An 18,765-nucleotide genomic window follows, 5' to 3' on the forward strand; every position below is an offset into this window, starting at 1 on the left:
TGCAACATTGCTGTCTTACAAAAGGGAAACAAGGATTTGTGGTGTGAGCTCCCAGAAATGCTGGAAGGATTTTCTGTATCTCAGGCAGGAGGAGGCAGGAGGAGAGATTTTAGATACAGAGATGCAAAGCGAAGAGACGTCTTGCTCACGTTTACAATTTTGTTAAATATACATGTGCCACAGCTAACAAATTGAACAAGACACTATGCCATATGCATTCTTTTGTTAGGAGCTGTAATTATGGGAAGAAGAGAGAGGTAAAGGTGTACATGCAGTTCACTCATTAATAAGAGTGCTTCTCATTCTGTTAATACAATTATTCTTTTTATGACTTGGGAGAGAGCCTATTAAAATCGCAGAACACAAAAGTTTGGGCTTGAAGACTAAATTATACAAACTAAAGTCACAAAACTGGGGCAAGGAGTTTGCAGGCATTTACCAGGCAATGGAACTCTAATAAAATATGCTAACAAGCTGCATTATGGGGGAAGTAGGACCCAGCATGTTTGAAGGTTTAAAAGCAACTTAAAGTCGTAATATTTTTGTCTCTGCGGCTTCAATTTGGAGCTCTCTTCTTAAAATCGCACCCTTGCATGTATCTCAACTATGTGAAAAAGAGCAGCTCTCTTTTCACTGTTAAATGTCAAAATTTACCCAGAAAGTGTAAATCAGCAAAGTGCACGCTGCAAACATTTACATTTCGCTATGTCGAATGGTTGGTCTGTGATGATTCTAATGCCGAAGGGACGAGAGATATAACGCTGTTTCGCCTTCACTGTGCTGAACTCTTGCTGCTGCGTGGGAGTGTGCGTTTCCATTGCAGCCGATCAACGAATGCTTGAAAGCGACCAGAATCTTTTTGAACAAACATAAATCTGAAAAGTGTTTTTTTGTTTTGTTTTTTGCATCTCGAGGCAAAAAAAACATATTTTTCCGATCTGATGTCAATACCAGGGCAAAAGGAAATGCCTCTTATGTTATTCCCCCTCCTGTCTCCCCCCCCTCTCTCCCGCTGCTGATGCAGAGGTCAGCTGTGTGCTGTTTGCACAGGTAGATTTTTCCAGATGCACTGCTCTAATTCACCTTCATATTCTCACGCTGCCTAGTGTTTGCTGCTCGAGACCTCTGCTGCCCCGTTGGCTGCTGGGGCCCCTTTGGAGCAGGGAGCAGAGCCAACAAACTCTCTGGCCACCCAGTGTAAACTATCTGTTTACAGCGGGGGCCAGGGTCACTGTGGGCGCGCTCGGGCCCAGCACATCTCACCTGCAGCCGATGATAAAGGATCTGATGTCGGTGCAGGCAGACGGCCACGGTGGCGCCACCGAATCGCCATTAAAAAAATATACAGTTTCTCTCCGTGCTCGCGGAAAACAACTTTTGTCAGCTCTACTGTGCCTCGCAGATGAGCAGAGGGAACGTGTGCTCCTCCTGGCAGCTTGCCGCGTGATCTCTACTTATCATTCGCTGTAAATCCGCTGCTAAATATTTTAAAAGTTAAGCTCGACCAGGTAGTCCAAAGCGAAAAGGAAGGGAGTGAGCTCTTGAGCAACCAACGTCTCTCTGCCCTGCTCTCCGTTTCCTCTGATCTGAGTGCACACTGTCTACTCAAACATTCGGAGGCCATGTGGGTTTTGCATTTATGTATGTAAATAAACCTCTCGTCGATGGAGCGGCTCCCTCGTTAAACAAACCTCCTCTAATGGTTTCCTTCATCGGAACATGCTCAGATTTGCCTGGACACAGGTGCTGCTGTCGGAGGCCTCGGACAGGCTGTTACGTAACGTCTCCAACAGCCGCGTGTTTGTTAGTTCAAAGGACACTAATAGACATTGACCGTAGTTGGTCCCTGGTTATTCTCCCTGTTCGACAGCAGCACCTTTGTCACATTGATCTCCCTTCCTCTCTCCTCTCCTCCCTCACTTCCCTTTCTTCTGCTTGTCCCCCGTCCCGGACAGGACGTGGGAGGGGGGGGGCGTCGTGCCATGCTCTAAATAACTTTATTGACATTTCAATTGGATGTGGATCATGGTAATTACCCTGGCTTCCTGCTTCCTGTCTGGCGTTCATTGAGAGGAGGTCATCGGTGCAGCCACGTCGCGAGCAGGCCCACACGCACGGGAACTCTAACCACTATCATCATTGACTGTTACTTAAAGACACAAAAGATGGAGACCCAACACATTTCCCTGAGACGTGTTTTTTTGGGATCATATCGAAGCTTTGGGATCGAAATGCGTACAAAGCAGCGTATTGTGCTGTTTTCCCCATATGGAGACAGCGAGGTAGCAGGGCCATGTGAAGTATGCTTGTGGATTCCTATAAGGCTGAATGACCGTGAATCATTGCACCAGTGTTTGCTCGTGCTTATCCTTCAAGGAATCTCCATGACTACGCTCCTGTACGGTCAGTGTGGTCACAAAATACTGAAATACTGTTAGACTCCAAGATCAGACAATTTGTCTTGACAGTTTTCTCCACCTGAGAAAAGATTTTCTTTATTTTAATATAAGATATTATCTCAGAAAGTGCTGGAATCCAGATGTCAAAGGATGGGTTTCATAAGAACATCCTAAATCTTGATTTAATAAAAGAGCTTTTGCTTCACGACGTTTATCTTTTACAGCATCCTGCAGGTTTTAACACAATTATTTATAGATTTATGCATATAGTGAAGCACTATAATGTTAAGGTATAATTTGACATTTTGTGAAACACACTTATTCACTCTTGCAGGGAGTTAAATTAGAAGATTACTACGACTCTCAGTCTTAGTCTCAGTCTAATCATGAAGCAGTATCTGGCAGGAAACTAGCGTAGCTTAGCATAAAGACTGGAGACAGAGGGAAACGGTTAGCATTGCTCTGCGCGAAGGCAACAAGATCTGAAATCTGTTAACCAGCACCTCTTAAGCTCACTGATTAAGACTCATACACTTAACATGACTTCTCCAATGGTCATCTGTTCCCCCCGTTAGGAGGTAGAGAGGGTCGTCCACGAACAAGAAATTCGGCGGTTCGATCCCCAGCACCTCTAGTCTGTATTCTGAAGTGTCCTTGTGCAAGATTCTGAGACCTTAATTCCCCGTGATAACTGTACATAAGTGTATGAAAGGTGCATAATAGAAAAGGCGCTGCATATAAGTTGAATGAATGTCTGTAAATGGGCAAATGAGATTTGTACGTCAGAAAGAAGCTCTGCCTAAAGAAGTTGTTTTAGTGAATTTAACGCAAACTTTACTCAAATCCTTCACCTCACACTCACTTTACTTCCAAAAGTTTTACGGCCTTACTGATACATCAATGTTTCATCCATCCAAGACTAATTATTCCAACATTTGGCGGGAAATAAATTCAGGCCCTGACTTTGCACGAATGTCCTCATCAATAAAACAGCTGTAGTCACTTCATATTCCGCACCCAATGATATCGTCCCGTTGGTGTAAATAGACACTGCTCTCCGCTTTCAAAGTCAGCGTCATTTTTCCTTGAAGTGGAGCGGGACCCGCGTCCCTGAAGCGAGGCCACATCCGGGAGAGGAGACAATCAGCAGACAGCGCTCGGCCTTTGCTGGCAGAGAGACGTCACGGCCGCTCGGGAGTGAGGGATGAGCCGGGGCCAGGGGGAGAGAGAGCGGGTAGAAGGGAAACATAAAAAGGAGGACTGGGTTACCCTCACGTACAGTTTGTGTTCAATTTTGACGTTGATCATGGTTGTCGGCAGAGAAAATTGGACCTAAGGACCTTTCTAATGAGCCGATGGATTTTTCTGTATCAGGGGCCCCAATTTACACTGTGGGTCCAATTACATGTCCCACGCACACTCCCTGATTCATTAAAGGGAACATTTAAGTCACTCCTTGTTTACTGTTAGCTCTATAGATTTGAGGATTTTTTTTATTCAGTTTTCAAGCACAAAAAAACACACTACTGACAGGACAGGGGCACTTCAGGGGCCAATCAGACTTCAGCTGGGCCCAGTGCCCCCCTGGCTCCACCCCTGGGTCCACCCCTGCTCAAAGCAATATTCAAAACTATTTTAATCCGCAATTTATCACCCTCATCGTACTTCTCTGCTTCCTTTAGTCAAACGGCTCTCCCCATTTGTACAGTAAGCGGCTGTCTGTCACCCAGCGAGATTCAGCCAAAGACACAATGCGAGTGATAAGGAGAGGAGGAAATTGAGGAGTTTTCAGCGGATGAGTGTGTTTCTGGGCTCCGTGTTGGGTTGGTTAATGACTGGTGCAAATGTCAGCCACACAGCTGTGGAGGCGCAATCAGCCAGCCAGTTGAGGAAGGGATCGGAGGATGGAAAGGAGCGAGAGAGAGAGAGAGAGAGAAAGAGAAAGAAAGAGAAAAGGAGTGAGGCAGACAGATATAAAGTATTAAGGCCGTGGATGCACAGAAGAAAAGCAGAGAAAACTGTTCTGCATGAGGGAAGAGGGAGAAGCAGAGGAGGTGAGATAGAGGACTTTGAGTGAAATAAACAGCGAGAGGCATCCGGAGGGAATAGAGAGAGAGAGAGAGAGAGAGACAGAGAGAGAGAGAGAGAGAGAGGAGGAGAGACGGAGAAGTTGCCAAGATAGTTTCCATTCTTCTCATCCTCCCTCGCTGTAACAGAAATGGCAGAGGCTGCGGTCCAAATCATTACACACTGCCTTCCTGGAAAGTATTTACTGTTGTCAATAAAAAAAATAAAAAAAAGAGAAGCAAAGAAGCCAGTGTGGATAAAAGGAAGAATGACTACAAAAATGCAGCTCCTCTGGAGAACGATTGCGAGCTGATGATGGGCCGCGCTGCTCCCCCTTGTCCCCCTTCAAAGACATTTACATATTTTAAATACCCGGCACCTATTCAGGGCATCTTTTCACCTCCACTTCTTTTGACTTCGCCTTTCTCTCTTCTTTTTTTTTACCCCAGCCGCCCTGTCTGCGCGGCACCGTCCTGGCCCGTGTTCCACCAGCTCTGGAATTTAAGCCTTTAAGAGCCTCTTTTCCCTCCAGTAAGAGCTTTAAGGCAGAATGTGTGAGAACAGCAGTTTTTTTGGGGTGGGGGTGGGGTGGGGGTGGGGGGATCAGAGCCGGACAGAAATAGGTACAGATCGGGAACAGGAGTGGACGCTTCAGGAGGAGGTCTTTGACCTTGACTCGTCCCCCTCTCTGTCTTTGTTGTCCCACAAAACAGCTCAGTCGAGGGCTTTTTTCCCTGTGAGGCAAGGACACTTCACTTTATCGGGTCTTGGTCATTGCTCACAAATGCCGGTTGGCAGTATGAGGTACGCAGGTGTAGAGCCGGGCTGCTGTTTGAGTGACACTGGAAATGTGAAGATCTCACGTCAGGCCAATGTCAATGTGTATATTGTGAGCTGTGTATATTCTTGATTGCTACTTCAGCTGCTTGCTTTATTGTGTTTATTGTATTTTTTACACTCGTGGGACTTTGACCTGTCTCTGTCATGTGCCTTGTCTGCTCTGTTATAAGTGGACAATACAGATGTTCCATTCTATATACAGGAATAAGTAGAATTCCTCCACCAAGGACAAAGAGTCTTTTAAACTTGATCTAGATGCATCAAATGTCATCAAATGGATCATTTGTTACGTCAAGATCGATGATTTACTCCCTGGTAAACTGGAAACGGTTGAAAAACACTGTATCTCGCAGCATTTCTTACATCGGCTCTCTTATCCTGACGTGCACCAAAATGCAATGGGCTCTCTACTGACACGTGCCGCAATCCTTCTGTCAAGTTTGGTGGTAATCCGTCCAGTAGTTTCAGTGTAATCCTGCTTACAAACAAACAAACACACAGACGGACAGGGGGTGAGAACATAACCTCTTTGGTGGAGGTAATGAATACTTGTTAGTGTGAGATATGTTGCTGGAAATTAAGACCCACACATCTCAAATTAAATAAATTAAATCTTATAAAATGATTGGTCAATTAATGGTTGATTCAAAGAATATTATGCTACCATTGATATTGAGGTCATATTTAAAGCAAAACTGACAATTTTTTCCCTCTGGTTTAACTTTATTTCTTGAACATATTTGGCTTTTGGACTGCGAGTCTGTAATTTGGGTTTTCTGCTGTTACCTGATGTTCTAAAGCCTTATCATTCAATTGAGGATATAATTGGAACATCAATCTATGAGGAGGACAAAGGGCGGTAGCTGCTCTGTGTTCTCATGTCGCGCTGTGAGGTTAACACTGTTCCTTTAGCATATTGCTGACTGTCGGCTTTGCGCTGCAGTTATATCAAACCTCTAAGCCTTTTTTTCCCCTTTTGTTGCTCACGCAGGCAGACCCGGGAGCAGGAGACGCCGCCAGACTTCTTCTACTTCTCTGACTTTGAGAGACACAACGCTGAGATCGCTGCCTTCCATCTGGACAAGTAGGTGAAAATAAGCCTGTTCAGTGGATATGGGTGTGTGTGTTAATGATGATAGTTTGGCAAGAAGAACCTAAATTCAGGTAAACTAAACAAAGAGCAATTTCAGTTTAATAGTTAATGAACTAATCCTTAATGTAATAAATTAAATAATCCAATTATTATAAAAAAAATTATATGTAATAATCAAATAATTAGATGTAATAATCAAATAATTCTCCTCCCCTCCCTCCTGGAGGGCCGGTACCCTGCAGGTTTCTGTTCCTCCCTGATTGCACATGTGCTTCTTTCTGTGTCAGCTCATTAACCTCCCAGGAGGAGCACGGGCCCTGGAGAGCTGAGCAGAGCTGCAGGGCCGGAGCTCGGTACCTGTGTGCTACAGTAAAGCTTTATGATATGTGTAGTAACACTGATACAGGATGTGTGTGCCGGCACAACTGAGAGCAGACCCATTTCTCTTCTCTGCACGAACGCCTTCAGAGCGCTTGAGATTTGTCTGTGCCGCTCGCTGGTGGACTCTCGTCTCCTCTCCTCCGCGGCCGTCCCTCAGAAGCTCGTCTCTCTTTCAAACACAGCGAGCGCTGTGAGCCGGGCCCGTACAGTAGAGGCTGCGAGCTCCGAGAGGCCGTGAGTCAGAGAGAATAAATGCCTCCCTCCCGCAGCTAGCATCTGACTGAACAATGAGTGCCGCCTCCTTGCTTTGCCAACCGCCACACTCTCTGACTTCACTAACCCTTTATGGCCGGGGCCTGCCCGTCCGCCCGCCTGCTGGAGAGACCTTAATGGAAAGAGAAAAGCTCGTGAGGCTCCCTGATCGACGACAGAAAGCATTGAGTCTCAGCGGCGGCGGCGCTGTTAAAGCCAAGGTGACGCCACCGTGGCTCTGTGTAATTGTGAGCAGAGGGATTGTGTTGTAGTGAATGCTGGTGACCCAAGATGATACTGAGGTCACACACACACACACACACACACACACACAGTCATACACACACGAAGGGCCAACCGAGGATAGGGATGTTGAATCTGCTCTCGCTTCAGGCAAAATGACACAGTTCACCAGCAATTGCATTAGCAGCAGCTTTCTATACACCAGTCTGCTACACATCTGGTCCTCCTCTGTACACACACACACACACACACACACACACACACTTGAAAACACACTCCAGGCATATGTGTGGGTTAAGGCGAGGAGGAGGAAACCAAAGGCATGAAAGGCCCTGTGCCCATTCTAAATATAAGCCAGGCAGGGTTTGCCAAAAGCAGCGTTTTATTTTTTCCCCCTTATTTTGTCTGTTCTAAATTAGAGCCTGGCTACAGAGCTGCTGGTGCAGAGGCTGAGGCTGCACTGCCTCCCAGGGGGCCCACCGACACACACAGGCTCTTTTAAAAGCAGCACTCGCACAGACGTGTGCACAAATACCCACAGAGACACACTGTCTTCTATTATACAGGCTGCACAGCTTTAGGCTTCATTAATTAAATGATTAGATTCAAATGGGAAGTGCACTTGGCTGCATTAGGTAGCCAGCAAATGTACAGACAATACAAGGCACAGTATCACCTTAAAATAGTAAATCATATCGCTCCAAATTCACCACACCCACTGGGGGTCTAATAAACTTTCCAGCAGGGTTTGATGCTCAGTCTTAGCCGGTCTCTCTGTCCCACTCTGAATGTAACACAAGTTTTTTAACGGCCAGTGTGGGAATAAGGTTTATAAAAGACTTCCTTTATACGGCAGCAGGCCCGACGCTGCTCCATCCTGCGTCCTTCTATCTGTTTGACAGCGAGGAAGAAAGACACACGACTCTGTGCGTCTGTCTCACTTCGCCCGTCGCCACCACACTCGATGGCATCATTTGTACCGCGGGCTCTGGATTAATGGGCACCTCTTTTCCACCATTTCTCCCTTTCCCCACCTCGTTTTCCCCACGTCTTGCTCTCTCAGTTCTCACTCCCCCGCCTCCATCTTTAATCTCAGCCTCTCTTCCCGTGTCTCTCTGCCCTCGGGCCGTGGCCATTAGGTGTTGTCAGGGGCATACATTTTTTAAGAGGCCCAGCTGAAGTTGTAGATGCGTGGGATTGACGACAGGGGGCTACACATGCATTAAGTAGGCATGAGGCACGCACACAGGATGACAGTCACGCTATCTTTCATTAACCAAGCCGACTTTTCTTCACCTCTTTCCCTCCCTCCATCTCCATGCACATAAATATTCAAATAATGCAAACACAATATCACAATATGCTCCAGAGGTAGAACATACATATAAATTCCCAACGAAACGATATACCAGGAAGGACCATAAAGCAGGTACCTATGTGTGGAAGTTAAATATGTGTCTGGTGTAAAATCACAGCCAAATACAAACCACCAGGAGCTTATACCACCATGTCATGGTGTTGTCATTACTTGTGTCACAGTGCCCCCTGCTGTCAGTGACAGGGACTTCCATCTCGGGTGGAATCTAGTTTTCACACATCATCAATTTGATTGTCCTTGGAGCTGTTACATTTAAAAACTCTTTTTACTTTAAAGAGGATACTTTAAACCAAGCAACTTTCAGGGTTAGAGCCAATAATTAAAAAACAGAGATGCATCATTATCTGGATATTTTTAGATCTACTGTGATTATGTTACTGTGATTAAGTGTAGATGTTTCATTTTGAGGCAAACCTCACTGGCTTCACTTTTTTTTTTTGCATTTTAGCAACATTTCATCATTAACAGAATGTCTAGTCAGCTCTTATAAAATCCTCTTTGAATTATATTCATGGGAGCTACTTTGATACTGACCAAAAACTTAAAACAAAAGGAAAAAAAAATCTTTTTTTTATTTCTATACTTGTATTCCATTCTGTTTGGTGTAGTTTTATTAACATCAGTCCAAATCACAACATACATCATCTCAAAGCACTTCACAGATCTCTGTAGTAGGAGGCAGTCTGCCCCTTTAGACTGAGAGGAGAGACCAGAGTGTCAACACAGGTTGTTGTAGTGGTGTGATCTACTGTATATATGTATGAGGAGAACAAGAGGAGTTCTCTGTGTGTCGTGGGAGTTCCTCGAGCCGCCGCGGTCTATATTTATTTGTGATGACAGAGATATTGATCTCCTGTGAAAGTGTAGGTCACACTGAACAAGGCGGAAGGTGACCCCTCAGTGTTTGTCTCCGTCCTGCAGGATCCTGGACTTCCGCCGTGTGCCCCCAGTGGCCGGCCGGTTGATGAACATGACCAAGGAGATCAGGGACGTCACGCGAGACAAGAAACTCTGGAGGACCTTCTTCATCTCGCCAGGTAATGACGGCTTTCAGAGACAAACCCACAGTGCGGATAGAAATGCACTAATTCAAATCAGTTACACAACCTTTTAATTATGTGCAATGCAAAACAGTGGGGAACATTTGCAAAACAGCTGTAAAGATATGTTTGCTTTGCTTTCATAGTTAAATTACAGCTCAATATTTATTTTATTTGCAGTCAGCGCTGGTTTCCAATTGGTTGAATACTGTAATATGCTGCCTGTGTTTGTTAGATAGTTAGAGGGCACACTAGTCTATGACTGGGTTTATATTCTTATCTATGGTTATGACTGTGTTGTATGTTTGAAGTACCTTTTCAAAGTTTTCATTTTGTATTTGAGGAGGAAACCTTTCAGAAAACATTTGAAACTAAGCTCCTGGACGACAGAGTTTTGTTGAAGCACGCATCGGCTCTATGTTCTTGGACTCTCTGGACATTGTCAAGAAATAGATGGAGCCACACTCCACACTTTGAAGATCTTAAACTCAGTCCCCCGTTTCATGCAGACACTACAGTCCAGCAAGAACAATGGCTTCCTGCTCATTATGTCGAGCAGAGCTTCTTCAGGGCCCGGAGTTCCCGGGATATCCATTTGCATGGGATTAGTATTATCAGGGGTCTTTAGCTTGCACCAGAGTGCTACAGTTAATTAGGGATGGAACTTTTTACCTTGCATATTATACACAGGGAGAATTCTCAGAGGATTCAAATTACAGACAATTTCAGCAATTAATACAAGTCCCTGAATGTCCCCCGGTGGTTTGGATCATGTTCAAAGAGGGTGTTCACCATAAATTCCCCGAGGACAGAAAGAGAGTAGTCCCATTTTGAATGTTTAACTCTCAGTAGAATAACAGATTTGATTCAAAGGGTGTCGCTCCGTTGTGGGTCAACGAAGCAGCGACAAACAACGTGTGTTTCCTGTTCGATTCTCAGCCAACAACGTGTGTTTCTACGGAGAGTGCTCGTACTACTGCTCCACCGAGCACGCTCTGTGCGGGAAGCCGGACCAGATCGAGGGATCCCTGGCGGCCTTCCTCCCGGACCTGGCCCTCGCCAAACGCAAGACCTGGAGGAACCCGTGGAGACGCTCCTACCACAAGCGAAAGAAGGCAGAGTAAGAGATCCGCCCCGCACTTTAGACATTTACCTACACTCAATAGAAGCAGGCGCAGTGGAGCCCTGTGGCACCGGAGGGTATTTATTACACTCACTGACGATAACCGGCGGCGATAACTCAAGATTGATTGATTGGAGAGAGCAGAGCAAGAGATCTGTTTGTCAATATCCAGGGGCTGAAAGTGCTAAAAAATAAAAGAGATAAAGGAATTAATAATAAATACAGAAAATAAATACATATAGAAAAAATTATATAAAAACCTAAATAAATAAAAACCCTTAGAAGTATATATATATTTATCATCACAGAGCTTTATTTATTTTGTATGTATTCAATAATTTATTTCAGCCTTTATTTATTTAAGTATTTATTATTTATTTGGTTATTTATATTTGATTGAGTCGTTTATTCGTTTTTTTATTTATTTACATTTTTTCCCTTCATATTAAAAAGCTGACTGTCATCAAGATACAGTTACACAGACTGCACATCTATTCATGCAAGAAAGCCATTGGAATTTTCGAGTAAATGTAAAATGTTAACACATTTAACATTGTGTGTGTTTGTGTTTGTTTCTTCAGGTGGGAGGTGGACCCAGATTACTGCGAGGAGGTCAAACAGACGCCACCGTACGACAGCGGGACGCGGCTGCTGGACATCATGGACATGACCATCTTTGACTTCCTCATGGGTGAGTCAGCTCGTCTCACGTGGTTCAACTACAGATCCAAACTGTGACTCTCCTCTAGTGCTGAAAAAATGATATATATGTAGATATACATTTGTAAATATATGCAGAATGTAACATATAAGTAGCCACATTACACAACACATTAACACACTTTCTTGTTTTGCCTATATTCTAATACAGGAAACATGGACCGCCACCATTATGAGACATTTGAAAAGTTTGGAAATGAGACTTTCATCATCCATCTGGACAACGGCCGAGGGTACGTCCCAAACTGTCATGTGATTTGTCTTTAAGAGCTCTGCAGCTTTCCTGCTTCTACTTCTACGTTTAGCTTAAGTGTATTTTCACATCAATATTAATAACAGAAAAGAAGTGAATTACAAACACGTGTCCGACATGAGGATGATGTCTAACATCTAATCAAGCAAAGGATTTCCTGAATAAAGGCATGTGATCGCTGTGTGCACTGATGCTAACTTTACAACAATAGAAACTCACTAACCTGAATGTGTTGGGTGAGTTATGGATGCATCACTTTGATCAATTAAATATCTAACTGATATTGTACTTCATATGCATATACAGTACATACATTTACAATATGTCAGGGGGTAATACTGAGCATTTTGAAATGAAGGTTCTATTATTCCTTTCAATAGACAGAAACAAATGATTAGTGCGATTTTATACGTTACATAAAATGTTTCTATTTTTAATTCCAGCTTTGGGAAGCACTCCCACGATGAGATTTCCATCCTGGTGCCGTTGACCCAGTGCTGCAGGTGAGGCCCTCTGAGGGACTGTTGCAGCATACCCCCCCCCCCCCCCCCAGAGTAAAATAAAAGCAGGATTTGCGATATGTTGTATCCACATGATCAGTTTTGCCGAGCCTATAAAGCCGTGCACGAGGCAGCACTGACTCTGCTCTCTCTCTCTCTCTTTCTGCAGGGTCAGGAAGTCGACCCACCTGCGTCTGCAGATGCTGGCTAAGGAAGAATACAAGCTGTCCACGCTCATGGCAGAATCCCTGGTGAGGGACCGGCTCAGTCCCATCCTCATCCGGCCCCATCTGGAGGCCATGGACCGACGAATACGCCAGGTCAGTGCGTCACACTCATTCTGGGATGTGCCTGTACAATTTTTTTTTTATTATTTGATCAATAAATTAGGGCTGAACTAATGAGTCTACTGATTAATTGATTTACAGTAACTCAGTCTTTTTTTTAAGAACGACAAAAAAGAGTCTCTAAAGAAGACCTCTGGGAACCTTTTTTTGACATGTTTCACTTATAAAAAAATGTTTAAGACGAAACAATCAATCAGTTAATCAGGAAATCAAGAAAAAGGTTGGCAGACGAACTAGATTTGGCGCTCAGAAAAACTCATACCTCCACTGAGGCCCAACAGTTCATAAATCATCCACTGGGAAATCAGGGAAAATGTCAAAAAAGTTAAAGAAAGTGATTAAAAACCGTATCCTTCCCCCAAGTTTTGTGGAAATCCCGCCTTTCACTTTCTGTAATCCTGTTTAGAAACAACAGACGGGTGAAAATTCCAGACGTAATGAGTGTTAGTTGAACTTTAAAGGAATTGTTCAACATACTAGGGAATATGCTTAGCCTTTTTTTAACTTAGCTTAGCATAAAGACTGCAAACAGGAGGAAACAGCTAGCCAGAAGTGACAGAATTCACCCACCAAAACCTCCAAAACAAACTGACCCTTTCACTACAAACTTAACAAACATGACATAATGTGATAATTAATGAGCTCTAAAGGTGCCGGTACCTGACTCTCTCTCCTCTGTGGACAGAGCTGAACTAGCTGTTTCCACTCGGAACTTAACGGCTGCTCACTGTGCAGATGAGAGAGCGGCATATATCGTCTCATTGAATTTGCCGCTCAGTGTGTCTCCTAAAGAGGCCGTTAAGTGCCAGGAGCCTGTTTGACCTCTAATGGGGACAAAACAATAAAAAAAAGACTTGTCTCGTGTCACCAGGTGCTGAATGTGCTGTCCGAGTGCATCGAGAAGGAGGGCTACAGCTACGTGATGGAGGACGACCTCCAGGGGGACAGGGGGAAAGACCACGGCCACGCCGGCCCGCGGCGGAGGTAGCTGTCCGGGGGTGGGGGGCCCTGGATGGAACTGACTACTCGGAGATAGGAGGCTGGACGGAGCAGATCCAGTCTTTGTTTTTGAAAACTGAACTGGCTTCCTGTTACACAGATGAGCTCCATCTGTGCTGAATTCCTTAGAGGGCTCGGTTTGTGCTGAACTGACAGAGGAAGCCCACCTGCCTGAGATAAATAAAAAATAAACATGCTGCGTGGAAGTAGAGGCCTGCTGGAAAGGACTTAGACTTGGACGCAGGTGAAGAACTCAGCGGAGAGTCAGGGCTCCGCACGGAACCGAAACCATTCCACATCACCCAGACTCCTTAAAGTGTCCAGCCCTGACTGTAGTGTAGGAGAGCATCACCGCACCACGGCAGACCCCAGCACCCACTGACCCACCGCAGCATCACCAAACCAGTCTCGCAAGAGACGCCTTCTCTCTGTCTGGTCCAGGACCCTTCGTTTGAATTCAGTGAATTCTGAGGGACTTGTGCAGAACCTCCTGACCCCCTCCCCCCCTCAACACAAGCTGAGTCATGTGTTTCTAAGTATCGTGGGTATTTCGAGTGTTTCAGTTCACAGAGGAGGAGGAGGTCAACTTCCTGTTGTCTTAATTATCAAAATGATGTTTTGATTTTCGCTGCAGAATGTTTTATTTCGTTGCGTTTTCTTATTTTTTTATATTCTATTTCTGCTGAGCTGTTTCAGCTCCTACCATTGGTATTGGAGAAGGAGATATTTGATTGGAGTGCAGGTTTACTCCTGGATTTGATTCATTTTGCCCCTAAATGTCCTTGAGAGAGTATTTATTAAAAATCCATATTTATTGTTTGAGGTTTTTCTTGTTAATAAGAGCTGTTGAGTTGACATCAGAGAGGTGTACTTCTTCATTTGTCCAGTAGAGGGCAAACTGAGCATGTGCAAAAGTAGCGACCAGGTCTGTGCCTGTCAGTAAAATGACCCCTCTCCATATTTCCACCCGTTTCCAAATATCAAACCTGATTTCAAATAGTTTTCCAGTCACCATGAGAAAGATTCAGAAGAGCGAGTCTGTGCCTCTGTTTACAACATTTAATCCAAACTACTGTTCTTTTCTGTTTCTACTTCTTTCCATTCAACTGACAGGAGGTTACGTTTCCGGTACCACGAGCCAAATGTGACCCCGAAAAAGTTTTTATATTTTTGTTTTTCTTTGTAATATATTTGATGTCCAGATGTTGCTGTTGTGGAGAGATTATTTTTCAGGATGTAAATTTCATTCATCGCCAACAGCGGACGGCCGAACTGACGGCGTCAGTGATTCAGCTGAAAGTTAATATATAGAGTAGGACAAATCTAGTGCCTGTGCAATGATAGAAATACTTGAATGTCTGGTTTCACAGTGGAAAAGGCTCGAGCTTCTCCCAGGTACGAGATAAGACCCTGGGGTCTACATGTATATGTGTGCGTGTGCGTGTGAGTGTGTGTGAGTGTGCGTGTGCTGACTTCATCTGTCTCCATGAGGGTTTTATTCTACAGTTTCCATCTTCCTGTGTCAGGTGGGAGTGTATGAACTTGTGTGTGTGTGGGGGGGACCTTTAGATGATCTGCTTTTTCTTTTCATCACACTCATCGTTTCTGTGGATTTTATTGTTCATTTCTTTGCATCATGGTTAAAAGTGCAATAAAACAAAAATGAGCATAATATCATAGCGTCTCTTATGTTTTCTTCAGCAGGAGAATTAAATGGGTGTGTGTGTATGTTTTAAGGTTATTTAAGAGATGATAACGGCCATTGATTTCAACATCTTACAACCTGCAGCCATTGTGATATTTGAGATTTATTTTTAATCTGTAAATGTCTGTAAACTTATCCAGTTAAGTTCATATTTGACCCTGTTTGACCTCGTCTGGTGATCTGAGCCTCCTCTTCATTCAACTGCTCCTCCAGTCGAATGGAATCCAGTCTGTTACAAGCTCCCAGTGATCACAGCTCACACATTTTCAGGGATTTACATGAATATATGTAAAATAATAATACAAATAATAATAGCTTGAATAGTTATTATGCCTTTCAAGAGACCCAAGGACTCTTAACATATGTCTGTGAGGACAAAAAAGAAGAGAAAAGATAAACGTAATAAGCAGGATAGAGATAAACAGAACTAATGGCAGAATTAGTATATCTGACATTGAAATTCGAGGATCTGGCCCTGATCCAGATCCACACCAGAATCTCATTCACTGACCCACATCCTTCCACCAGTTTCATCATAATCTCTCCAGCAGTTATTGTGTAACTAACAAACAAAAAAGGTCATAATATCTCCACCAAGTTTAAACTAATCATAAGAAGAATATTCATCATAATAATTTCCTTCATGGCACCTTTCTGAACACCAGAGGAAACCTATTAATACACCGAATGTAAACAGGAATTGTTTAGGTTGAACCACAGGATCAGATTACAGAGGGTTGATGGAACAGGACAAGGTTCTATTTGGTAAACTAATGTTTTGATCAATGTTCCCATTTCAAAATGTTGCTATTTCCCTTTCTCTTTCTTTTAACAGTCTTATGTTTGTGTATCTTTTTTGAGAAGTCATTAGATGTAAAGCATCAGGTCAGATTGTTAATTAAAAAAGATTTTATATATTTGTATACATGTATGAAAAAATGTGAAGATATGTTATATATACATTTTTTAATTATTTAAAAAGATTACTTAGAAAAATAATGTGCTGTCTGATAACATGTTGTAAATATGCAAATATTTTACTTAAAAACTTTTAACAGCGGAGCACAAGATTTCTCTTTAGCAATTTCCGTCTCAGTGTGAGTCTACTGGACACTCACAATCTTAAACTCAGATTTAAAACAGAGACAGAAAAATGTCCCACGCTCAACAGGTAAAGGTGAAAGTTTTATTGTGTCAGAAGTTACACATATGTCCTATACAGAATCTAAGCAAACTAACAATGAGCGGAGCTGGACATTGAATCTGACCCATAGCCCAAATGTTTAATGAGTGGATTCAGGAAGTAGAAGTTTTAGCTTTTCAAAAGAAAAAAGGACGAGAAATAATGTCACCCAACCATCTGAGGAAATTATTCAAATTCAAAACAGGATTTATTTAGCCAGCTTGGAATAGATACACAAACAACTACAACGTGCTATCAGCTCTGACCAAGATAAACACAACAGACCCATTAAGGCAGAGTTGTTAAACTGGTTTATACTCAGGTGATCTGAGGCCTGTCCAGGACGTCTGGTCTGTGGCGCTGCGGTGGAATCTGACAGTGACCGGTGGCCCACAGTGAGGATGGCTGCACAGTGGAAACGGCCCTCAGCCCCTGCAGCTCTGTGCACAAGCATATTTACTGCGCCCAACGCACTGTTGTGTTTTGATAACCTCTCCTCGCAGAACAGCCCCCAGAAAAGCTACTTGGTTGGTTTACGTAAATACACGTAAACACACACTCACACACACACGGCCGGCTGTGAATGGAGGAAGCAGTGTGTGAGACAACCATCAGAGGGACAGACAGTGACCAGAGGATAACCGAGGGCTGTAATCAGTGCGGCCGGCCGCAGACAGGACGCCAGAGGAAGCCTCGTCATGGGAGTGAGACAAGAGGCTCTTATCAGATCTGAGTTCAAACCAGCCTGATACTGTGACCTCATCCTCTCCTCCTCTCCTCCTCTCCTCCTCTCCTCCTCTCCTCCTCTCTCACTCTTTCATATAAGAATCTTTTCTTCTTGGAACGGGACAGGACAGAGAACTCGTGGAAGTCTGTCCTCTTGATCTGTGAGTGTTTCAGTGATGTTGAACTCAATGGTGAAATTCTTCAGGTCCTTTAATTCTAATAAAAGTAGGAATTCCATGTTCATTACAAGTAAATATCTTGTATTGGAAATAAGTATTTTCAGCAAGATATAGAACATAGAACATGTTATCAAATGTAATGAATTTTTTTTCAATTGTAAATTTCAGTATCATGATAAATTTTCAGCAAAACAGTCGAGTAGAAACTACATTTCCTCCCGTTTTTCTCACCAGTCATAAAACATTAATTTTTTTACTATTTAAATTAATTGAATGTATATGTATAACACCAAAACACAACTCACATAACCTCAAGGCCTTTTAAATAGTGAGGCTGAGACCTTATAAAATGTGGGGTTTGAAAAATGTATTTTATATATAAGAAAGAAAAGACACTGGTGTTTGATGTTGCAGTTTTAGAGCATGGACCCATTAAGGCCTTTGGGACGTCTCCAAATGGTAAAACTACTGGATCCTACACTTCCCATAATGCAACATGATATCATCATTCCCTAGATCCTTCCTGTTTTGAAATTCCACTTGTCTTTTAAGGAGGAAAAATGTGACATATATATAAATATATACAGAGAATGAAGGAAAGAAGGACACGGAGAGCAGCGATGCCAGAAAAGTTCCTCTACTTCATGATGTGGTGCGGTTTTAATGAAGCCACTTAAACTCCCAGCCTGCACCTAAAATTGAGTACAGCATTGACCTTTTAGCTGCTTCATTACCCCATCAGAAACAAACAGAGCGCCGCTTTAATGTCTCCGTGTCGCCCCAGTGTTCAGCCTCTGTTCACGTCTCTCCTCATGCACCGGCGGGGCCACACACAGAGGCCCGGCAGACCTCGGGGCTGTTTCCCCCGGCCTCCGTCGCCCCACAGGAGGCCTCCGATTGCCCTGTTAAGAGCCCTTCAAAATACACATCCCCCTGCTTTATAGACACGGAAGCAATTTATGGCCATTATAGAGCATTATAGATAGCATCTCCAAAACTTCCCGTTGTTGACTAAACGTCTGCCAGAGTGGACACACACACACCCCAAAGAGTTAACAGGGAGAAAAAGACAACAAAGATGCAAAGGACCTTGTTTGTTGGTTTGGGCTGAGCTGTTTTATGTACAGTGGGAGAGATTAGGCTATAAAAAGAAGCAGAATAACACATGAAGGCGGCCTGCGGGCCCGGCGAGACCACCCAGAATCCCGCTGGAGGAGGAGGAGGAGGAGGAGGAGGAGGAGGAGGAGGAGGAGGAAGAGGAGGAGCAGTATGTTCAGCACACTCGCTCCAGGTTCATACGACCATGCTGCCACTGTGAAAGCAGACCAGTTGAAACC

General features: G+C 43.8%; 1 protein-coding gene across 1 annotated transcript in view; it reads left to right on the top strand.

Annotated features, from left to right (window-relative positions):
* Positions 1-15,309, top strand: part of fam20cb (FAM20C golgi associated secretory pathway kinase b) — a 50,377-nt gene extending 35,068 nt beyond the window's left edge. The window contains exons 4-11 of the mRNA XM_053413898.1: positions 6,298-6,390; positions 9,575-9,690; positions 10,633-10,813; positions 11,398-11,507; positions 11,688-11,769; positions 12,233-12,292; positions 12,459-12,609; positions 13,508-15,309. Of these exons, the coding sequence (XP_053269873.1) occupies positions 6,298-6,390; positions 9,575-9,690; positions 10,633-10,813; positions 11,398-11,507; positions 11,688-11,769; positions 12,233-12,292; positions 12,459-12,609; positions 13,508-13,624 (910 nt within the window). The 3' untranslated portion in view covers positions 13,625-15,309. The remainder of the gene's footprint in view (positions 1-6,297; positions 6,391-9,574; positions 9,691-10,632; positions 10,814-11,397; positions 11,508-11,687; positions 11,770-12,232; positions 12,293-12,458; positions 12,610-13,507) is intronic.
* Positions 15,310-18,765: the final 3,456 nt, after the last annotated feature.

The sequence above is a fragment of the Pleuronectes platessa genome, chromosome 21 (genome assembly GCF_947347685.1).
Source record: "Pleuronectes platessa chromosome 21, fPlePla1.1, whole genome shotgun sequence".
NCBI classification, from domain to species: domain Eukaryota; kingdom Metazoa; phylum Chordata; class Actinopteri; order Pleuronectiformes; family Pleuronectidae; genus Pleuronectes; species Pleuronectes platessa.